The following is a 24,933-nucleotide window of genomic DNA, read 5'->3' as shown; positions in this document are numbered from 1 at the left end:
GTGTGCTTTCTGGGATTGAGTGCTCAGAATCAAGGGAATCTCTATGGTAGATTTGGCAATGTTGATAACAGCCTTGATAGTCCAAGGTATAGTTGCCATTTTAGCCTACCTTAAAAGCAGATTAAATGTGTCAAGAAGTTAAATTTTGAAATATCCCCTAAACTCTCTACCTGTGAATAAACTTGCGCACTTTTAATGGTGTGATATGACATTCAATTAGTTGGACCATGTGCACCTTTCTTGATAATTTATCAAAATGTAAGCTTGTAGTTATATTTTTCATTGGATATTCAGAAGAGAAATGGGGCATGGGACAAATGAAAATAACAACTTTTCTAACTGTTTTCTCCAACTGTGCATTGCTTTTTTTTAGCTTTAGCTGAGGTGCTTGGATGTAAGGTTTGTATTACTAGAAATAAGCTAGAGATTCTACAATGCTTGGAGTCTGAGCAGATGAACTCTATCATCACCATGGATTGGGAAAGTTCTCAACTTCATTTACTGCCCATGATGCAAATTACCTTTAAGGTAAGTTACCTTGAACATCTCTTTCTCTAGGTGATCTTGGACTTTATGCATAAAGCACCATCTATAATGTATATAAATTAATTGTTGAATTAGCCTAAAATGTATTTCACTTTTAAAGCTAGTGGAAACTACAAGAAAGCACATTCAGTACCCATAATCCTAATTTGAACTTTGCAGGCTTAATTTGGTAAATTGACATCCTGCAAGAGTATAGACTAATTCAGTAACTTCTCCCGCCATTTGTAAACAATTGTAAAGTGATACTGCACATATTTTCCTACTCTTGCATCCCATAACTTATGCTATTGTTTTATTTTACCCCTGCTAAAATTCTTTGGTTGAATCTTGAGAAAAGCTCACCTCTCCTGGACTGGTTAATTTATCTGTTCTGTCTCAAGTTTTTGTTGTATTTTTAAGTTCCCTAAGGTAGTGTCCAGAACAATTGCCACCAGGTGATGAGCCTCCACATTTATAAGTTGTCCCTTTTTTAGATCAAACTTTGAGGAAAGGGAAAGCTGTGCATTTTAAAATGTATGATAACATCAGTAATCAGTCCCCTGCTGTGTATGTGAGAGTGTAGAGATAAAACAAAATAAAGGAGGGCAAAATAAAATAATTGACCACTGGTACATAAGGGTACTTACTGCTTCATTACCTTAAGAAAATTTCTTGGGTTCAATTTCATGCAACAAAATTCTCATTTGCCATTTGGCTTCTCCTCACTATTTTCCCTGATCACAGATTATTGCATTCTGTCTGAGGGAAATTAGCTCATGGGACCCTTTTGATGTGCTTTCCCCAATGTAGATATTGGTGGCATACTCTTCACTGACAGAATTAGACACGCAAATGCTCATCTGATTTGATTTATGAATATGTATTAGTATATAGTGAAAAGTATTGTTTCTTGTGCACTATACAGACAAAGCATAGCATATAGAACATAGAACATAGAACACTACAGCACAAACAGGCCCTTCGGCCCACAAGTTGCGCCGACCACATCACCTACCAACCTACAGACCTATCTATAACCCTCAATCTCATTAAACCCCATATACTCATCCAGAAGTCTTTTAAAAGACCCCAGCGAGTTCGCCTCCACCACCACTGACGGCAGCCGATTCCATTCACTCACCACCCTCTGAGTGAAAAACTTACCCCTAACATCACTTCTGAACCTCCCTCCCCGCACCTTAAATCTGTGTCCTCTCGTAGCGACCATTTCAAACCGGGGAAATAGCCTCTGAGAGTCCACCCTATCTATTCCTCTCAACATTTTGTAAACTTCTATCAGGTCGCCTCTCAACCTTCGTCTCTCCAGGGACGAGAAGGAGAGGATACAGAATGTAGTGTTAGTCATAGCTAGGGTGTGGAGAAAGATCAACTTAATACAAAGTAGGTTCATTCAGAAGTCTGGCATCAGGGAAGAAGCTGTTCTTCAGTAAGTTGGTACACGTCCTCGGACTTTTGTACCTTTTTCCTGATGGAAGCTGGAAGGGAGTATGTACGGGATGTGTGGTGTCCTTGATTATGCCAGCTGCTTTTCCGAGGCAGCAGGAATTGTAAACAAAATCAGTGGATCGGAGGCTGGTTTGCATGATGGACTGGGCTTCGTTCACAGCACTCTAGTTTCTTGTGTCCTTGGACCTAGCAGGAGCTATGTCAAGCTGTGATACAACCAGAAAGAATGCTTTCTATGGTGCATCTTTAAAAGTTGGTGGGTGTCGTAGCAGACATGCCAAATTTCCTTCGCCTCCTGAGAAAGTAGAGGCATTGATGGGCTTTCTTAACTGTAGCGTCCAACTGTAGCCAGGTTGTTGATGTGGATACCTGGAAACTTACTAGGCGTTAGAATCAGGGCAATGGACATCAATTCTTTTGGGACATTTTAAAGAATAACTGTGAAATGCTTCCCGCTTCTAATGTTAGTTAAACACTAAGTTGGTCAACACTAGTGCTAGCTAAATCAACAAGGTGCAATGCTTTTAGTACGTTCATAAAAAGATTACTTGCTCAGCTGCATTTTACTTGGAGTGGCAATATTGCAATAAATGCTTTCCTGATCATCTTGGAGTTGAAGATCCACTTACAGGTAGAATCATAGAATCCTATAGTGCAGAAGGAGGCCATTCAGCCCATTGAGCCTGCACTGACCACAATCCCACCCAGGCCCTGTCCCATAACCTCATGTATTTACCCTGCTAATCCCCCTGACGCTAGGGTCAATTTAGCACGACCAATCAACCTAACCCGCAGATTTTGCAGACTGGACGAGGAAACTGACCATCTGGAGGAAGCCCATGCAGACATGGGGAGAATGTGTAAACTCCACACAGACTGTGACCCGAGGCCAGAATTGAACACAGGTCCCTGGCGCTGTGAGGCAACAGTGTTAACCACTGTGCCACCGTGCTGCCCCAGGTAGTTAGAAGCCATTTGCATGACCCTGGATATCAATTGACTTCAGTGTCTGCTTGAGTGATGAAGACCATATCAACCTGGAAGCCTTTCTTTCCTGGTTATAATTGTATTTCCTTTAATGCCCAGGTAGCTCAAATATATAAGCACATAAAGAAACTACATTGATAACCCTTCCTGTCCAATGGCTTCATGAGCAGTAATGTTTGAACTTCATTGGCATTTAGATCAGATTCTATTCTTCTGGAGAAGGGATTGCATCAAGTTTAAGGGTCAAATGTGTCTCTGAACCTACATCATTTCAGTTGATTGCCATGTTATTGAAATATTAATCTCTAGGACAATTTCTATTGTTACTAACCTTAATTAATTACCTCAGGGCAACTACTAATAAAGCTTACCAGCACACTTTCCCGCTACATGTATGTCCAGCAATTTGCATTTAAACAAAAATCTAATTCTGCTTTGGATGATACGGTTACTTGTATTTCATTTGCATTTGGAAGCAGCATTCATTTGGTGTTCTTTTTTACCTGTCTGGTTAATGATCATTTGGTTTTCACTTCTCAAGTTGATCAACTAATAATTAGTATTTGGAACATAACTGTTGAACTGGAGGTTTGATATCTTATATAATGATTATGATTGATCATCAGTTGTGTGGCAACCTTAAACGTAGTCTCATGTTTGCACTTTGACATTAGTCTAGTGTTTTTTCTTTGACATTATACCCATATTTGCTATGGTTATTTTATTCAACGTTGTGATGTTTTAATTGCAGTGTAACATTAGTTGATATTCGAACATTTTTTTCATTGGGTGATAGTATCATTGCATCAGTCACAAACACATAAGAGGCGATCCTCCCCAAAAAAATTGTGTCGAATTTGTGTAAAGTGTAGTTAATTCTGCATTTTTTTTGTGGAGTTTCAAAATGAATCTCCCAAACTGCACAGAGCACACTAGTGCGAATCATGTGAAAGAAATACAGGGACAAGGCATATTCCAGCTAGAGAGGCCAGTAGCATAGTGCTGGGCCAGCCAATGCACATGTGCCACCAGGTGGCCCCAATCACCGGTCTTCCTCCTTCTGTTACTACGCAAAGTGACAGCGGGACCTCCTATCCCCAACGATCCCACCCCTTGTTAGTCCCCAGCTGCCTGGTGTTTGTTCCTTGGGCAGTGCCAGAGGGCCAGATTGCCAGCTTGGCAGTTGCAGTGTCCAGGGGGCACTACCCCTTACTGTCTCTCAACCTCATGGGAAGGCCTCGATTGCTTAACCCCCCTCTGGGCCCCTTCACTCCAGCAGGTTGGGCTGCCAGCTCCCTTGCTATTGTAAACCCACTGGAGTGAAACATTCCGTCCTGTGCCCGCTAATTGGCTGTAAAATATATTTAAATGGCCTTTTGAATAAATTACGCAACTCCTGCGCTGATTTCTGGTGCAGAGCTAACGGCGCCAGAAATTCGGCACCCGGAGACTCGTGTAGGCCCTGGCGCCCAGCGGGGAGCTATTAAACTTTTTATTTGATAATTGGCACATGTTCACATATGGTGAGAAGTATTATTTCTTGTACGCCATACAGACAAGGCATACCGTTCATACGAAAAGAAAGGAGAGAAACTGCCTCCACTTGAGCTTCCCAGCCTACTGCTGCTGGAAGAATCACACACACACACACACACACACACACACACACACACACATATTCCCCCTGCCCTCCCCATTATTTTCTTGGACCATTTCAGTTATGTGCAAATCCAAAAAACTATTTGGGATTTAAATTTCTGTGACTTTTCATCAGTTGTAAACTTTTTTTAATGTTGATTTTTATTTTAACAAGGTTTAACTATTCTGACTCTTATTTCATTAGCTTGGTGAGTGTATTGTTCATATAATTAAAAGTAACTGTTCGCCTGTTTCTGTTTTCTATTAAACAAATTTTGAATGAAAGCAAAATACAGCAGATGCTGGAAATGTGAAATAAAAACAGCAAATGCTGGCAACACTCAGCAGATCTGGTACCATCGCTGTGCAGAGAACAATTAACATTTTGTGTCCATATGACCCTTTACAATTTTGAATGAATTCCATCTCATGTTTCAAAAACTGCACAAGAGATGCCTTATTGTAAATGGAGTGCATGGCCTAAGTTAAATAGTGTTCAACAGGCAATTTAAAATCTTGACTTATGTCATTTTATTTTGCACCTCAACTTCTTTTCCCAGTTACATTCTATTCTAACATCTATGACTGGGTTGCTGGAGTTTTAAAAGCATGTTTTGAAAGAAAAAAAACCTCTTCTAGATTCTATCACCAGCTCTCATAGCAAAATATCACCTCCATAGATTGGCAAATTACTAACAAAAGGGCATATTTTTCCCCAAGCAGAGCATTGTCAATCTATTGCCATACTGCATCCCTTGCTGAAACAATGTTCAATTATTTTTATACAATTTACCATCCAAGTGCTATTTGTAAATCTATGTTAATGAAGTTTGCTGAATTACCCCTTGTCTCCAGTTATTTAATTAAAGATGTCTAGCTTTTTTTTAAAGTATGGTCTGTTTTGAAGATGTACAGATGGATTCAGATTCTCTTTACATGTCCATTACACAGAATACCTGCAGGCATTTCTGGACTATGGATTTTCGATAACTAGCCTACACTTCCTCCTCTTTGAACACTGGAACAACATTTCTATTTTATAATAAAAGCAAAACAGAGCCAATGTACAGAGATTAGCATTGCTGCCTCTCAGCGCCAGATACTTGGGTTCAATTCCGGCTTGGGGCACTGTCTATGTGGAGTCTGCACGTTCTTCCCCTGTCTGTGTGGGTTTCCTCCAGGTGGTCTGGTTTCCTCCCACGGTCCGAAAGACATACCGGTTAGGTGCATTGGCCACACTAAATTCTTCCTCAGTGCACCTGAACAGGTGCTGGAGTATGGTGACTAGGGGATTTTCACAGTAAATTCATTGCTGTGTTAATGTAAGCCTAATTGTGACACTAATAATGAACTTCAAACTCAAACTTTAAGAAACTGAAATAAAAACAGAAAATGCTGGAAAATTTCATCAGGTCTGCTGAGATGAAGAGTTGGTATTTTGAGTTCATTAACTCCTTAATCTTCCTAAGCACCTTTTATTAAACAGTCTATATTCCAAAGATGTGCAGGTAAGGTTGATTGACCATGATAAAATTGCCTTAATGTCCTGAGATGCATGGATTAGTGGGTAAATATGTAGGGATGTGGGGGTAAGGCATGGGTGGGATTGTGGTCGGTGCCGACTCGATGGGCTGAATAGCCTCTCTCTGTGCTCTGGGGTTTCTATGATTCTGATATTCCTTTATAATCATATAATCTAGAATTTCTCTACTAACTTTTCATGTATTATTTCTCAGACTGTTCTAAAAGAGTTTGTCTTGCATTAGTAATTCACAATAAATAATTTTCCCTCATCATTCCTCAGTTCTATTTAAACAGATTTGAACTGATCCCCTTGTGCCCTGTCTGTTTCTGATTATCCAGTTATTCTTGTGTGCTTAAAATAATTGAATTGGCAATAATTTGAATTATTCAACAAATGAATAGGTAGGTCGGTGCTGAGGTGTCAGCTGCCCATTCTGTTGGTAGCACTCTTGCTAGTCACAAGATTCCAAATTCAAGTGGCATTCCAGAGCATGAGCAGTCATCTGTGCTGACACTTCAGTGTAGTAATGAGTAAGTGCTGCACTGTCTGAGCTACTGTCTTTCAGGTGAGACTTTAACCCAAGATCCCACCCTCACCCACCCCCCAATTTGCCTGCTCAGGTTGATGTAAAATATTTAATTGTAATATTTTAAAGAATGGCAAAGTTATCTCTGGTTTCCTAGCCAATATTTATCTGAGTGAGCATCATAAAGAAACAGAAGTCATTAGCACATTATTGTGTGCATAGATTCTTTACTATAGTGTTTACTTTACTATAAAAGTGAATATAATTTTCAAATGGATTTCATTGGCTGTAAAGTGCTTTGAGATGTCTGGTGATCGTGAAAAGCACAATATAAATGCAAGTCATTGTTTCTTAAAAAGAATGACTTAAGGCTATATAAGATATCTTGTGCAATTTGTCCACCTTCCTATATAATGGAACTTGCACCTTTTAACATTGTAAAACCTCCAGGATTTCAACGGAGCCCAATTTAAAAATAAAAGACTCTAACCCAGAGCGAAGATAATGACCTGGAATTTGACTTGGTAATGACGGAGAAATTATCAGCATTCCTGGTTGTTATTATTGAAAACAACTTCCAGAGCATGCAGATGCACGGAATAACAGATGTCCAGAACACTCATGTCAGTGATTCTACTCTTCCCCCAGTTAAGACCATAAGAAATAGGAACAGGAGTAAGCCATTTGGCCCCTTGGGCCTTTAGAATCAATAGGATCATGACTGATCCAACATTCCTCATGTCTTCTTTCCTGCCCTTTCCCCATAACCCTTGATTCCCTTACTGATCAAACATTCATCTATTTTAGCCTTAAATGTGGGGCAGCACAGTGGTTAGCACTGCTGTCTCAGCAGCAGAGATCTGGGTTCAATTCCCAGCTTGGATCACTGTCTGTGTGGAGTCTGCATGTTCTCCCTGTGTCTGCGTGGGTTTCCTCCCACAGTCTGAAAGACATGCTAGTTAGGTGCATTGGTCATGCCAAATTCTCCGTTGGTGTACCCGAACAGACGTTAGTGTGGCGACTAGGGGATTTTCATGATAACTACAATGATGTGCAAGCCTACTTGTGACACTAATAAATAAGCTTAAATATATACAAAAGCAATCTGCCCCCACAGCTCTCTGTAGCAAGGTGTTCCAAAGACAACTCTGAGAGAAGAAATTGCTCCTCAACTCAGCCTTAAATTGGCACCCCTTTATTCTAAGACTGCCTCTGATCCTAGATTCTCCCATGAGGAGAAACATTCTCTCAGCATTTACTCTGTCAAGCTGCTTAAGTGTGCTATATGTTTGAACAAGATTCTTCCATACTGGGAATCATACTAGTGAACCTTCCCTGAACTCCCACCAATGAGCTAACATCTTTCTTTAAATAGTTGACCAAAACTGTTCTCTGTACTCCAGATGAGGTCTCACCAGTACCTTGTACAGTTGCAGCAAGACCCTTATACTCCAACCTCATTGAAATAAGGGCCAACATTCCATTAGCCTTCCTGATTACTTCATCTGTGTTTTGTATACAAGTACCTGCCCCTTGATGTTGCAGTTTCCTGCAGTTTTTCTCCATTTTAAATAATACTGTTCTTTTGTTCTCCCTTCCAAAACGAGCAATTTCACATTTTCCCACATATTCCATTTGTTAACTGTTTACCCACTTAACCCATCAATATCTCTTTCTTGCAACTTGTCTTTCCACTTATTTTTGTATAGTCATCCTTCCTTCAAATCTTTCCTCCAAATCATTATATTGTAAACAGTTGCAGTCCCAGCACTGATCTCTGTGGTACCCCACTGGTAACTGCCAACCTGAAAAAGAACCCCTTATCCCACTTAGCTTCCTGCCCATTAGCCAATTCTCTATCTATGTCAGTATATACCTCCAACACCATGGGCTCTTATCTTGTGACTTAACCTTTTGTGAGGGACCTTGTTGAATGCCAGTTGAGGGTTTTTTTTGCCTCCCTGAATGCAAACTCTAAGGAATCAGTCAATTGACATCTTGTTCCACTTCTACAGGTCTAATCTTGAAAAGGTTACAGCTTGGTAAATGTGATGTTGCTGGTTTTCTAATAGTACGTTGTTAAAAGGTTGTATACTAAGTGGGGACGCAATGGCAAAGTGGTATTGTCACTGGATTAGTAATCCAGAGACCCAGGATGATGCGCATGGGACCCAGGTTTGAATCCTACCAATGCAGAAGTTGAAATTTGAATTCAACAAAAAAACCCCCCTGAAATTCCCATGAATCGATTTGTCATAAAATCCGATCTGGTTTGCTAATGTCCTTTTAGGAGTGGAAGTCTGCCATCCTTACCTGGTCTGACTTGCATGTGACTCCATACCCACAACAATGTGGTTGACTCTTACATACCCGCTCTCTGAAATGATTGAACAAGCCACTCAGTTCAAGGGCAATTAGGGTTGGGCAATAAATGCTTGCCCAGTCAATGATGCCCACATCCTATGAGTGGATTTTTAAAAACTGCTAACCACCCTCATTGGACTTGAAAAGTGAATTTTATAGTTGTGAAATATCAAATTCCTCAATAATAAATTTCAGTTTGAAAATTTTTATAAAGCTTTTTATAATTTAGTTTCTAGCTTAATACAGTCATTTACTTCAAAATCTGAAAATCTTAAATATGAAGGCTATTGGTGATTTCTAACTTTTCCATTTTTTGCCTGTAATTGGCTGCTTACCCTATGTTCTATTGCCACTGCTGTTGGACTCTTGGAGATCCTTGTGACTTGGCGCCAGATTTAAAATGCTTTTAGCAATGGGAAAGTCATACCACAATGATTGCTAGATCTTTGTGGGCAACTTTCTTTGAGGTGAGAACCTTTGCTTTGTTTGGATCTCAAAATCCAGCCTTGGTCACGGGTAGATTTCTAAACAGATATTAGAGGAGGGATAGAATTTCAAAAGTTTGGGACTTTGCATCTGGAGACATGGCTATAATAGTGTTCTGGCATGTGGATTCTGTATTTTGGCAAACCGTAGGGGATTTTCACAGTGACTTCATTGCAGTGTTAACGTAAGCCTACTTGCGACTAATAAACTTTAAAATAATTCAATACTTGGATTAGACAACAAAGTGCTATCTGCTACATTCTACTTTAAATTGGCATAATTTTCTATGTATTTTGTGGTCCATATATAATTAGCATTTAAGAGGTTAAATGACACAAACTTGAAAGCTGAGATTCTTTTTTATTTAATTTAGAATGACCTTTAACTCCAGAAAATACTTTGTTGTTTGGGTCTTCTCACGTGAGAGATAATGTTAAATTTTACTAGTCTCTATGGGATATCCTCTATATACTTCCTGAGTATATGGTTTCCTGAGATAGCTGGTAACAGCTAATTAAGCCATTTCAACAGATAGGATAATCTTCCTGTACAGAAAAGATAAATTTCAGTATTTTATAATTCTACAGTTCTACAATTTAAATCTCACCAATGAGATTTTTGCTCTAAACTGAGGTATTACAGATGGCTTTATTGTATTCAGGTAGTTGTGTATATTCAATTACATTTTCTTATAATGCTCTTAAGGTTGAAGTAGATTAAGGGAAAATTATTTTGCAATCTGTTTACATTTAATGAAGTGAAAATTGGGACTCATGCTAGGTTGAAAGATTTTTTTCTTATTTTTAAAAAGTATTTTTCTGGCGTGTTTAAACACTGTTTAGTGTAACAGCCCACAAATTTGTTTGTCACTGAATGCACAACATTAACACAGTAACTTTATCCTGTCAGTGTTTTTCTAAAATTTAGTAGAAGTATGCACTTCATAGTCGTATGAATCTAGATAGACATTTGACTTGGAATCTGTATAATTGTAATGTTATGTATCTAAGGTACCAAATCATTTTTCATTTAAACTGGTTAATAATTCATTTTATGATCATATGAGACTCAGTCATAGTACAGCACATTAAGTTAGCCTTATCTGTTCATTTTTTTTATCTAATGCGCTAGATAGTTTTCCCCTCGATTTTGTGGTTAATGTTATAATTAGTCGATTATAAGCAGTAACTGTAGACTTTTGTAGAATTGCTTTTTGGTGATTAGGGTATACATTACAAAATTAACCTGCCAGTTTTTTTGATTGTTTTTTGCAGCATAATTATCAAATCAGTTTGTCCATTTTTTTTCTCTCTCTCTCCCACGTGTATCATTTAAAAAAATATAGCTATTTCAGTGAGAAAAATAAGTATGTTACAAGTAGAGTACTTATCAATCAACATCTGCAGTGCTTCAGTAAGTACAAACTCTTTTTGAATCAGAAGGTGGTGGGTTCAAGTCCCACTTAAGCACAGAAATCAAGGCTGACAATCTAGCACTGCATTGGAGATGCTATCTTTTGGAGATGTTAAACCAAAGTCTTACCTGCTCTCTCAGATGGATGTAAAGGATTCCATAACACTATTTGAAGAACAGGGGAGTCATCCCTATATCTTGGCAAATCCCCAGTCAACATCATTAAAATTGATTATTGGATCATTATCATATTGTTGTTTGTGGGAGCCTGCTGTAAACAAACTGCAACAGCAACTACAGTTCAAAAGTGGATGAAAAGTTATTTGGAGTGTCCTGAACACAGGTGTTCAATGAATCTCATTTTGTATTTTTACATTCTAATAGCTCAAAACAGTTCATAGAATTATAGAATCCTGCAAAAGGAGGCCATTTGGCCTATTACGTCTACGTCGACCACAATCTCACCCAGATCCTATATCCATAACCACATGCATTTACCCTAACGAGTCTCCCTGACACTAAGGAATTTTGAGGAATGTGGAGGAACAGAGAGATCTTGGGCTTCACATCCACAGATCTCTGAAGGTTGCCACTCAAGTGGATAGAGCTGTGAAGAAGGCTTATAGTGTGTTAGAGTTTATTAATGGGGGTTATAGTTTAAGAGTCGTGGGGTAATGCTACAACTGTTCAGGACCTTGGTGAGACCATATTTGGAATATTGTGTGCAGTTCTGATCACCTCACTATAAGAAGGATGTGGAAGCATTGGAGAGAGTGCGGAGGAAATTTACCAGGATGCTGCCTGGTTTGGAGGGTAGGCCTTATGAGGAAAGGTTAAGAGAAATGGGGCTTTTCCCTTTAGAGCGGAGGAGGATGAGAGGCGACTTGAGGTTTACAAGGTGATGAGGGGGATAGATAGAGTGGACATTCAGAGACTATTTCCTCAGGTGGATGTAGCTATTCTAGGGGGCATAACCATAAGGTTCATGGTGGGAGATAGGAGGGATGTCTGAGGTAGGTTCTTTACTCAGAGTGGTTGGGGTGTGGAATGGACTGTCTGCTGTGGTAGTGGAGTTGGACACTTTAGGAACTTTCAAGCGGCTACTGAATAGGCGCATGGAGCACACCAGAATGATAGGGAGTGGGACAAAGCTCGTCACAATATCGAGGGCCGAGGGTCCTGTACTGTGCTGTACTATTCTATGTTCTATGTTAAGGGGCAATTTGGCATGGCCAGTCCACTTAAGCTACATGCCTTTCGACAAGGAGGAAACCCATACAGACATGAGGGGAATGTGCAAACTCCACACACAGTGACTCAAGCCGGAACTAGAACCTGGGTCCCTGGTGCTGAGAGGCAGCAGTGCTAACTACTGTGCCACTGTGACTTCCAAAAGAGAATTGGAATTTTATCTGGAGAGAGATTGAAAGATAATGGGTTGGATTTCCATTTCAGGATCCTGATTCCAGGACCGAGCTGCACATTGACCCCAGACGTTTGGTTCAATTTTTAAGGAGACACCCATGTTTGCTGTCCAGTTAGTAGCAACAGTTGTGGTGAGGAGGTGTGAATTTGTGGAGTGTGCCAAATTAATGGGCACTTAGCAGACATTAATAAGGACATTGCAGTCAATGGAATGACAGTAACAGCATGTCAGACATTAGTGGAAGGGGCTCCACAATTTATCCACAGCCTGGAGGCTCTTGGGTGATGGCAGCCCAGCATCCATTGACTCTGTCTACACTTCCTGCTGCCTTGCCAAAGCAGCCAGCTTAATCAAAGACCCTCATGCACCTCAGACGTTGTCTCTTCCACTTTCTTCCATTGGGAAAAAGATTCCAAAGTCTGAGCTCACGTACCAGCTGACTCAAGAAGAGCTTCTTCCCTACTGCTGTCAGACTTTTGAATGAACTTACCTTGCATTAAGTTAATCTTTCTCTGCGCCCTAGCTATGACTGTAACACTACATTCTGCACTCTCTTGTTTCCTTCTCTATGAATGGTATGCTTTGCCTGTATAGCACGCAAGAAGCAATACTTTTCACTGTATGTACCATGATCACGATGCTTCAGCTCTTGACCTTGCTAGAAAAACACCATTTGAGAAAGGGGTCCATCTGATTGAATGCTGTTGTATCCGTGGAGGAGGAGACACTTGACATTGCCAGGCTGGCAAATCAACAGGAAGTTGGCATTGGTGAGATAAAAACTGCCCAAAATGGGTGATAGGATCTTATTTCTAGGTAATGGACATGTAGCTGCCTCCTCAGTTTGACAAAAGCCAGTGTGTAAGCTCTAATGACCTGCTGCAGATTTGCAGAAACAGCTGTTCACAGAGAGCTTTCTAAATCAAATCCTTGTATATCCCACAGGGCCAGTTGTGGAGAGGGAGGCTCAGCATATCAATATGTTGTCAGCATTTAATTTGGAAAAGGGTGATACCTCTGAGGCGGCACAGTCAAATTAGATGTGTATCCTCCACTGACGCAAACACACTCACCTCACACAAGTTTAGAACAGATAACGCAACATTTGTGAGCAACAGATTGGGGACTTGGAGAGAATTGTGGCTCATTCCTTCCGAGGCTGGTGGACGGATACTGCAAAGTTGAGCAGTCATACGCAAGGTGAACCTTGGATCAGCTGCAGGAAATGTCTGCCCAAATGCAGGTGGACTCATGGGTAAGGAATGGAGGAGTCCATTCATGACATGTGCTGCACTGTGTCTTAAACACATGAGCTCATCTACCGAAAGAGTGATCTACCTTTTAAAGTGCCATATCAGCATTATGCTAAGTGGATGCATGAACAGTGTCAAATATGCACAAAAATGTATGCCATTGGCTGAAATGAGCAGCCTGAGTCCACTTCCATCCAGCCACAGGGGAAGCACCCAATAGGAGCCGTAACGAGTGATCAGTGGCACATTGGTAGTTCACTTGTGATCTTTGTTATGGTTGTGTTTGGTGCTAATCACTTGCTGTAATGATGGTAGATTGAATCCAAACTTGTGTAATTCCAATGTTCTGATGGCATGTGGACATCAGTACAAAGTTGGGTGGATGGTTGGTTCTTTTGGGCATTGTGCGCGTGGGTGAAAGGGGCATATCTTTGCAAGCTATGCATTTTGGATGTGCTTCTTTCCTTATGGGAAAGATGGGTTTGAGCCAAATACCTTCCAGGATGAGGTGATCTCAGGAAAAATGTGCCTGTATTAGTGCAGCTAGAGATTCCCTATCATTCTGCTCGATTATTTGCTGCTTTAGCTGGATTTTGAGATGGTCTTGTTGTTCAAGACCATAACGCTCTATCACTTATGTTTCCTCCTCTTAAAGAACATTAGAACTAGGAGTAGGCAATTCAATTCTGTCATGGCCAATCTTTTCACGGCCTCAACACTTTCCTGCCGTTCTTCATAATCCTTCAACTCCTTACTAATTAAGAATCTGTCCACCTCCTTAAATTTACTCAATGTTTCAGCATCCGCCTCATTGTGAAGTAGCGAATTCCATTGATTCACAACCTTTTAAGAGAAGTAATTTCTTCTCATCTGTTTTAATTCTTCTATTCCTTATCCTAAAACTATGATCCCTTCTAGATTGTCCCACAAGAGGAAACATCCTCTCTACCTCTACCCCTTTAACATCTTGTATGCCTCAATTAGATCTTCCCTCAATTAGCACTTCCCTCACTCTTCTTAACCCTAGGGAGTATAGGCCTAAATTGCTCAATCCAAGTCAAACCCTAATCTCTGGAATCAGTCTGGTGCCTCACCTCTGAACTGCCTCCAACTACATCCTTCCTTCCAAGTTCAGGAAGCGTAGTGGAGTCTATATCAGTGGGGATGAAGTAAAAATGGTCAAGGGCTTGAGGTTTTTGAAGATCACCAGATTGCCAACAACCTGTCCTGGTCCCTCCATGCTTTGTTAAGAAAGTCCACCAACTCCTACTTAGGAGACTAAGGAAATTTGACATGTCCGCTACAACTCTCACCAACTTCTACAGATGCACCATAGAAAGCACTCTTTCTGGTTGTATTACAGCTTGGTATGGCTCCTGCTCTGTCCAAAACTGCAGTAAACTACAGAGGGTCGTAAACAAAGCTCAGTCCATCACTCAAACCAGCTCCCCATCCATTGACGCTCTCTACAGTAAAAGCAGCCAACATAATCAAAGACCCAACACACCCTGGACCTACCCTCTACCACCACCTTCTGTCGGGGAAAAAGTTACAAAATTTTAAGGACACGTACCAACTGACGGGAAGCTTCTTCCCTGCTGCCATCAGACTTTTGAATGGACTTGCCTCACGTTAAGTTGACCTTTCTCTACACCCTAGCTATGACTGTAACACATTCTGCACTCTCTCCTTCCATATGTCTGATATGTTTTGACTGTATAGTGCACAAGAAACAATACTTTTCACTGTATATTAATACATGTGACTAATGAATCAAACCAAGTAAGGGAATCAAAACTACACAATACTCCAGATATGGTTTTGCTTAATGCCTTGTACAGTTGCAGCAACACTTCCCTACTTTGAAACTCTATTCCTTTAGCAATAAATGCCGAAATTCCATTTACCTCTATTACCTGCATAGTAGCTTTCTGTAATTCATGCAAGTGTGCCACTCTTTGACATCTCCATTGATGATGTCCTCATGTCTCATAAAGGACATGTTTATGAAGATTGTACTATATATCTCATGCAAGAAACCCTTGAGGGTATACTGGAGAGCACTCGGACAATTAATGGCACTGAGGCCACATATTCAGAAATCTGGTCTACTCTGTTAATCCTTGCTGTCAGGTGGTAGGGGTTGAGGTGCCTTTGTGCCTCCTTTGTAGGTTGCACATAAATGTCAGCAGCCATTTCTTCAACAAATGAAGCTTGGTCCCCTAGTTGTCATCCAGGTAGATGGCAAAAGCATAAAAGCTGTGACACCTGCAATTGCCTCAGGATACCGGTATCATTGCAGCTGCCAGGAAACTGTGTACAGACCTGCAGAAAATGCTTCTGGTCATCACACACTAATTGAACATGGAAGGAGTAGAATCCCTTCCTATTTATGAATGTCACTAGCTGCTCAGCTGGGTGTAGTCCATAACCCTGTGCACCTGAGGGAATCCAGTGATGGAGGCAAAACTCTCAACCATCTGCCTGTGGCTGCATGAGTCTAGAACTTTATTGGTTCTGCTCACACAAGGCATCTTGCTGATGCTGTAATGGGATGCCAATGCTACCCTTGAAATAACTTGGGTCAGTATCAATTTTACAGCTACTGGCAGGGCATGCACACATGAGTAGTAAGGTCTGAGATGCTTGCCCGTGAGGTTATACAAGTCAGCAGTCCTTGATCAATGCAGTCTCTATATTGCTCAGACATGTCCAAGAAGCTGATTGTTTGCATACTAGACTGATGATGAACATATTTCCTTTGTGCCCCCTCCTCCTTGTTCATCTGTTGTTGGAATGGCTGCTTCTCGTTCCTGCTCTGGCAACGAGCATATTAGGAAGGTGGGAGCAGGAAGCCTTAACAGAGCAGCTGATGGCAGGAAAAGCCATCTCTGGATGTAGGAGTGACCTACTTGCTACCAGCTGCCCGCCCCACCCCTACTATGCCCATTGTCTGCCATGCATAAAATGCCTCCATTTCTTTTTCCTTTTGTTAAGAATTGCCCATGCCTCTGTTTCCCTGCTGTGTTGCTCAAAGGAGGTGCTTAAAATCCTGTCTGTTTCCAATGTCTCTCCTCAAATCTCATTCTGTTCTTTAACATGCTCTCGTTTGTGGGATGACTGTAGCCGTTGCTATACAATGTCTCTGCTGAAAGCTTACCGAGGCAAGATTTAATTGGGATGTCTGCCTTGGATCCCACCTTGCTTTGCTATGAAAATTCAGTCCAATAATTCCAGATTTTTTTTACATAGATATGTAAGTATTTGGATTAAAATGAATAGTGTTGCAAAGTAACGTGAGCTTTAAATTTGCACAAAAATATTATCTTTTGCAATTCTTCTACTTTGCATGTGCTAATTCAGTAAAAAGAGAAGAGACTTGCAGATTTTAAGAATTTAAGTGTCTCCAGGATATCCCAAATTGCTGTATAGCAGGTAAATTCCTTTTTTAAGTGTTGTTTTGTGGGGTAGTTCAGCCAGCAACTTGAAAACACTAGTATAATAAATGATTAATGAATCCTTTTCGATATAAAATAGAAAATGCTGGAAAAACTCAGCCGTTATGGAGAGAACTAGAGTCAACATTGAGTCTGTATGACTCATCTTCAGAAAGGAAGAGAGACAGAAATATGATGGATTTTGTACTGTTGAAAAGGGAGGAGTTGGAGCAAAAAAGAACAAGGGGTAGATTAGAGATCAGGAGCAATTAAATGATAAAGATGCCATGGACATGACAAAGGGAGTGTTAATAGTATTAAAGACTCAAGCAGATGTTAATAGCAACATTAAGATCAAATCTGTCTGAAAGCAAATAACACACAGTGTTAATAGCAGGAGAAGGGTCAGCACTTTCTAAAAGCAAAACATGAAAACAAGGTACAGACTGGTACTTTGGGGGATGGAAATCAAAATTGTGGATAGAAGCCATGCTCTGAAGTTGCTGAATGCCATGTTAAATCCAGAATTGTCTAATTGGAAGGTCCAGTAAGCATTGGGCTTCATGGGAAAATTGCAGTAGGCCGAGGACTGAATGTGAACACATGATGGGTGAATTGAAATGCCAAATAACAAGATGGTCACAGTTGCGCTTGCAGACTGAACGAATGTGAGGGGAAGATATGTTTAGTGGTGGTCCGACCGATTTCCCATACTTCTGCCTTCAGCTCGCCAATCCCCTCCCAGAACCATTGTGGGGTTCCACGTGTCCTCACTTTCCACCAACCTCCTTGTACAAAGAACCATCCTTCACTATTTGTGCCAATTCCAGCTTGATGCCATTGGTAAAAATTCATGCTCTCCATATGATTAAATTGCAAACGTTTTCTGTGGTAGACATAGTATCTGCTCTGAAGAAAATTATGGTAATTATGGTATTGTTTTTGGAGTTGGTTTCAGGTTGATAACGTTTTCATTAATCCTCAATCTGAAACAGTAACTGTTTCTCTCCACAGATGCACTCAGACTTGCTGAATGTTTCCAACACTTTTGTGTTTATTTCAGATTTTCAGCATCTGTAATCTTTACGTTTGGTCTTTTTGTATTCAGTTGGTAAAGAGTCTATGAATGCTGCCAGATGTACTTTCTAGTTTATCTGTTTGCAAGTGAATTTCACAAAAACTGACAGCCTTGGAGATTTTTGTTGTTTATGCTTTGTTAGAAGTTATGGATTGTGATAAATGTGAGACTGATTGCACACAAAACCATGCTCCTAATTAGTATTGAAACCAAATGGGAGTACCTTTTGTTGGAGCTATGATTCCTAAATGACAACAAAAAAAAATTAAGCTGTTTCAAAATAATAAATAATAGCTAATAAGGATGAAATGCTTTGAAAGAGAACAAACTCCTCAAAACTATTAAAATGTATTTGGTAGTTTGACCTTCAAGTAGTACAAAAGCATTTTTTAAAGTGTTTGAATGCTGGGAATTAGCTCTTAAAATAGATGTAATGGTTGCTAGCTGTTGTACTTCCAATGCTCTATAGTTTTTTTATAACCCCTCTGCTTCTCCTCACATTACTCGCTACCTTGTTCAGTGAGGAAAAGGTAATTTAGGTAGGAGCATTTACATCATTGATTTCCAAGTTCACAGGCCCAAAGCTAGATTTAGACAAGTTAGACTTTACTAGCTTCAAACCATAAGTCAAAAAAAATTACAAAGGAGGGGCAAGATCAAATGTCAATTAAAAAAAAATTGTTCTTCAAAACCTCCCATTTGTGCAGTAAACAACTTTTTTGATTTTAGGGTTTACGAGCACACGTGAATAAATTCCCAGGAAAATATGATCAAGTTGTGGCATTCAAACCAACTGGATGGACATATTCTGGCTTGAATGGTACAATTTATGACATCAAGCCGAGAGTCCAAGGAAAGTTTACTATTTATGGTAAGTATACATTAAGCTGCGTAGAGTTCTTTCCTGTATATTATTTTTTGAGTTTCATGTATTTAGAAAAGGTGAAGCAATAAAGTTTTGAGTTGTGCTCTATCTTGTTTTGCAGTAAAGGAAAATTAAATCCTATTCATACTTAAATTAAAAATTTAATTAAATTAAAAATGCAATAGTTTATATTTTGTACAATGCTGTGTTCTTCCTTTCCATAGGGGGATAGGTTTTGTTTCCTAATAATAGGATCAATTGGCAGGCAACTCACTTATAATTTACAAACATTTCACCAGATTGATCATTATTAAACAACAACTAAAAAAAACTCAAATAAAACTAACGATGGAACATTACGAAATAAATATAAACATAATTGGAGGGTGGGGGGGCTAAGAGTAATGTTGGCATCCATCTTGTTACTAATGTCTGATTTTTTTTCCTCTATTTCTGAAATTGCTGTGTTATAGGTATTCCTTACAGTGAACACAGCAGCTATCTTGAGATGAAGAGATTTGTACAATGGTTGAAACCAGGTAAAATAATTCCTACAGTTAACAATGGAAGCTGGCAGGAAAGAAGTATCATGGACAAAATATTTAACGAATGGATGATTGAAGCTGAACAGGAGAAAGTTACACATTTTTAATTAACTGATATTTTGTATAAATATGTGGAGAATGTTCACACAATCTATTTTGATTACTTTAATGTTCTGGAAGATGAATGTATAATTTTATTTAGAATGTAAGTATTGTAAAGTAATAGAGCAAAAACTTACTTTATATAAATAAAACTACATATCAAATGTGAATAAAATATTTGAAAGGAACTGAAATGTTTGACCATTTATGTTCTGCATCACTTGATTATAGATGTGTGGAAAGATTTTGGGATTATCTTGAGAAATGTAGTTGTACTATACAATATACATTGTGAATCATGCAAGAAATGAATTATGGATTGGTCCAAGTAACATGCATGATGGTATATTCAAGGTTTTGAATTATTTATAACAGGGATGAGAAATGTCACTGAATCACTGTGCCAGAATTCTGTAGAAATAGAAGCCATAAAAAAATTTATTTTTATTAATAGGTTGTTTGGCAAATGCAATGCATGTAAACTTGCAAATTTTGCATATTCATTGCTAATTCAATTGCTAAAAGGAATTAAGGGTTATGGTGAGCGGGCAGGTAAGTGGAGCTGAGTCTGCAAAAAAAGATCAGCCATGATCTTATTGAATGGTGGAGCAGGCTCGAAGGGCCAGATGGCCTACTCCTGCTCCTAGTTCTTATGTTCCTAATGACTTGGAGGAGATTCTTGACTTTAAATAAACCAGCTCAAATTTTGTTATTTAGCAGAGTGAGTGAATGGCCTTATTCTCATTCCAAGACCAAATGACAACTATAAACCAATAAGCATTGCAGTCCTGGATATCTATATTTAATTGTTTAGTTTAGACATTTGTTCACTCTTAATTTAGTTGTATGAGTTAAAACTATCCACAACGGAAAATTGTGATCAGTTTTTTGGGGTGAGTAATAGTCCTAAAATTTAGGAATCTTCAAATATAGCAAATTTATTTACATCATACAGACAAAATTAAGAACAAAGTAATACAACAAACAAAAGAATCCTAGAGTTTGAACATGTAAGGTGTATTTAAAAAATCTTTTTCCCCACTGTCTTTCCTGAAGTGATTCATTTGCTGGGGTAGATGCTGTCCCAAGTACCTGATGCCTGCCAGTACCCCTCAAGCAACCAAAATTAATGTCATTACTGCCAGTACCTTTCAAGCAACCAAAATTGAAGAGGAGGTCATGCGGTTATATCTAAACCTGAATTTACCCTCACCAAGTCTGCATGTATGTTGAACCAGCAGCATATTGACTACAGTGTTTCAAGAAGACAGCTCACTGTCATCTTCTCATGGGCAACATGGATTGAGCAATAAATACTGGCTAACCAGTGCAGCTGATGTTCCGCGAATGAATGAAACAAAATTCACTGGATAGCTTAGCTATTTTCTTCCTGTTTCTGTGTTACCTAGCAAAATATTAAGTTTAAGTAGTCCTGTGTGTTGTTATTAAAGTTCAACTAAAAAGAATAATTTGACAATTTTTTAAAAATTTTACATTTTTATTTTAAAGTTCCTTTATGAAATTGAATTCCTTGTATAGTGGTATTCAGTAAGTATGAAAGTGCATTGTTGGACTTAACCACAGTTGATTTGATTTATTATTGTCACATGTATTAACATACAGTGAAAAGTATTGTTTCTTGTGCACTATACAGCCAAAACATTCTGTTCATAGAGAAGGAAAAGAGTGAGTGCAGAAAATAGTGTTACAGTCATAGCTAGGGTGTAGAGAAAGATCAACTTAATGCAAGGTAAATCCATTCAAAAGTCTGACAGCAGCAGGGAAGAAGCTGTTCTTGAGTATGGTATCCCGTCCAAAAATACATGAAACTCTAGGAGATAATGCCTCTGAACAAATGATTCATGATCACTGTGAGAAGTAGATTTTAACTAGACAGCCAATCAGTTTATAATAATACAACAGTTTACAAAGAGGGAATGAGAGTGTGAGCAGGCTTATGTTGAGCATGAACACCATGGATAAATTGGGCCAAATGGCCTGTTGTTGCTCTACAATATAATGAGGTTTGATGTAATATGTCATGACACATCTGGTTGAAACCGTACTATGTCGGATAAGCATCTACTACCTTCGTCCAACGTGCACAGGATGCCATGTCTGGCATGAGTTGCCAAAAATTATCTATTGTGACAAATGAATCCTTGCTTTTCTGCAAGTGATGTAGCCATAGATGCAAAGTTCTTTTTGAAAGGCAATTCTAAGAATAAGATTTGATCTCTTGGGTGATGATGCATCCATCCACAAGAATTTTTTTTTCCACATTTATTCTCCTTCCTCAAGGAGGAAGGATTGTTGATGGATTCTTGGAAAATGGATTCTTGGAATAACAGCAAAGGACTGGATTTGGAATATTTATTTGTGGTAACATCAAAGAATAATTTCACCAATTGACTAAACTATCAATTGCAGGGTTTTACAATAAAAATCTATTCCCATCCAATATTTTTTTCACCTCAAACACAAAATTTATATAGTAAGAAATCTCACACTTCAGAACTCCACTCACCTGATCAAGAAGCAGTGCTCCAAAAGCTTGTGATACCAAATAAGCCTGTTGGACTTTAACCTGATATTGTGAGACTACCTCAACCTCCAAAGCTGGAATCATCACATCACAAAATTTATACAGATTAAGGATATTATAGTTAAACTTCATTAGACTTTACAAAATACTTCTGGCAAGCTTCTCACTGAAAAATTTGTGAACAATCCACTGGTATGACTTCTTTGAGTCATTCTAAGAAAAAAATATACAAAAGATTCAGAATGAATGGAGGGAAGTGTTGGCTATCTTGCCCAGTAATATAGCAAGTTTTTTCCATTGGTTGTTTTTGTGGATAGGCGATGTAGCAGTTTTTCTGAACAACAGGTTTTTATTGTAATAGTGCTTTGTTCAATTTTAACTTTATGCAATCTTTTACATTTATATATTGTGCCAAAACCTTTCCACACTATAACAGACGTGCCTATATTGTTATATAGTCACTTCTGTTATGTTGCCAAATAATTTTGTTGCCAGAAGTAAATATTAGTGGATTGGAATGTTCAGTATTAACAGTTCAGAAGTAAGTGTATATTGTTAATACCGGAACAGTCTTTACTCCTAATGCTGAAGACGTGTCCATTCATTTTCAAATGGTTTTCACTTCTTCCCTGTTACTTTTCCACCAGATCTAGTTTCTGTAATATTCTCGATCAGTATAGAGCAGTGTTGTCCAATAGGATTGTGATGCTCACCAAACTTGGGGCAATCTGGTCACCGTATTCACCACATGATACAAAACACATGCAATATTAATAAAGTAAATGTGTGATCTTTTGAAAATAGGTCAGAGGTTTCAAACCAGCAGCAATCAAGAACAATGCACCCACTGCTGGAGCCAGGAGAAAAGTGTTCTGCAAAACAAACCTGCTGTATATACTCTTAAATGGTGGTGACAATCTAATAGCTGAAGTGTTCTGTTTCTAACAGTGTACTGCAGTTTATTTGGAAAACAACTTTTCAGGAGTAAATTATTATACCAGAGTTGAGATATTAGAAGACTCAGTGGGAAAACAAGTCAACAGATCTCTACTTATTGGCTTCTGTTTTCCAAATCTTGACTGAATTGCATTCTGTCTGCTGCAATTTTCAAATGCAAAATCTGAACATTTAAAGGATTTCAAATCTTTGACCCAGTAGTGTCCTATTCCTTTCAATTTGGCGGAACTACTAAGATAAAGGATGAATGTTTTGGAAGTTATTACACACCCCAAGATGTTGAAATCATACATTTCAACCCCCATTGGTAGCCATGCAGCAATGTATATGGATCAGGGACAACTGTTTTATGATAAACATAATAATGGTCTGATCAATATATGGCTCCTGCTTAACAGCAATGTTGTTGATTCTTCCTTGCTCAATGAGGCACGGACAACAAATTATAATGTAGTGAACGACACCCATATTCTATGGCTGCAGCTTTAATACAATTCGGTATTGTGTGGTCTTAAATATGATAAGTGTGGAGGGCAATGCTGGTATAGAGAAAGTGCACTTGGGTACTATATAACAATCTTTGAAAGGCTATCCTTCAAAAAAAATTAGTGCAACTGCTGCATTTTGATTTACATACACAACCATTGGTTCCTGCAAATGTTTTTTATTTGTTATGCATTCATCACAAAATCAATTCAATGATCTTTAGTTATATATTTTGTTTTCTTTCCTGTTACCCGTGCTCCCAAGCCATCCCTACCACTACACCCCACCCATATGTTTTACGACTAAAGATGCCACAAACCTACTTCTCAGTAATTTGATTTCTGAAGGGCATGAAGGGTAGAGCATGATTTTTCCTATTTCTTTTGATGTTCAAGGTCTAGATTCAAATGTAACCCAAAACTCTGGAACGGTTCCACATGAAATCAGTAATTAGACTGGATGCCCAAATTAATTTCACAAAGTTATTTAACAAAGGATAGAGCTGAAGTCAGTTTATACAACTGTTCCTAATCTGACAATCACACTCAAGGAAGTGTGTCTGAGGTTGTGCATAGTTTTCATATAATAGGAGAATTTAATATGCATTTAACAATACAACGCCTGATCTGGAAATGCTTAATATCAACACCAGGTCCCCAAAATGGTATATTGATCAGAGAATCATAAAATGATCAGCATAGCAGGGGGAAATTAAGTCCATTGTGCTAGTGCTGATTCTTTGAATGAGCTACCCAATTAATTCCACTTTTTTGTTTGTTCCATGTAGCCCTGCAAATTTTTCTCTTGGTGGGCATAGATAAAATACATTGATGCAAAGGGCTATCTTTGCTGCTATAAACGTAACAGTTCTCTGTGGTCTGTACTTCCAAATGAAAACAAAGTATAACTAACTGATATTGCAGACGAAGGTATTAAAAATTGAAAAAAGTCTTGGTATTTCAATCATATCTGAGTTATTTTTGACAAAGAAATGACTTATTCATGTATCAAGGTGGTTGACAAGAAATGTTATGAAACGCCGTAGGATTAATTCAAATAAATCACAGTCAGTTGTCTGCACCTGGGAAATTTAACGTAAAGACATAAGGATTAGGAGCAGGAGTAGGCCATCTGGACCATCGAGCCTTCTCCGCCATTCAATAAGATCATGGCTGATCTTTTTGTGGACTCAGCTCCGCTTACCTGCCCGCTCACTGTAACCCTTTATTCCTTTACTGTTCAAAAATTTATCTATCCTTGCCTTAAAAACATTCAGTGAGGTAGCCTCAACTGCTTCACTGGGTGGGG

At 38.9% G+C, this 24,933-nt stretch overlaps 1 protein-coding gene across 4 annotated transcripts in view; it reads left to right on the top strand.

The window, feature by feature from the left end:
* dclre1a (DNA cross-link repair 1A (PSO2 homolog, S. cerevisiae)) overlaps positions 1-19,825 on the top strand; it is a 51,751-nt gene extending 31,926 nt beyond the window's left edge. Inside the window, exons 7-10 of one of the 4 annotated variants that reach the window (XR_013888855.1) lie at positions 374-528; positions 16,737-17,045; positions 18,646-18,664; positions 18,855-18,908. Coding sequence is in view for 1 of the 4 variants with exons in the window: in XM_080205803.1 (XP_080061929.1) it covers positions 374-528; positions 18,855-18,996; positions 19,464-19,642 (476 nt within the window). In the remaining 3 variants the exon portion in view is untranslated. Of the gene's footprint in view, positions 1-373; positions 529-16,736; positions 17,046-18,645; positions 18,665-18,854; positions 18,997-19,463 lie in introns of those variants that run through there. The other 3 variants (XR_013888857.1, XR_013888856.1, XM_080205803.1) reach the window with 3 other exon arrangements.
* Positions 19,826-24,933: the final 5,108 nt, after the last annotated feature.

The sequence above is a fragment of the Carcharhinus amblyrhynchos genome, chromosome 17 (assembly GCF_965287045.1).
Source record: "Carcharhinus amblyrhynchos chromosome 17, sCarAmb.v2.hapA, whole genome shotgun sequence".
NCBI lineage: Eukaryota > Metazoa > Chordata > Chondrichthyes > Carcharhiniformes > Carcharhinidae > Carcharhinus > Carcharhinus amblyrhynchos.
Note: the sequence above shows the minus strand (reverse complement) of the source record. Positions and strands in the feature narration are given on the sequence as shown.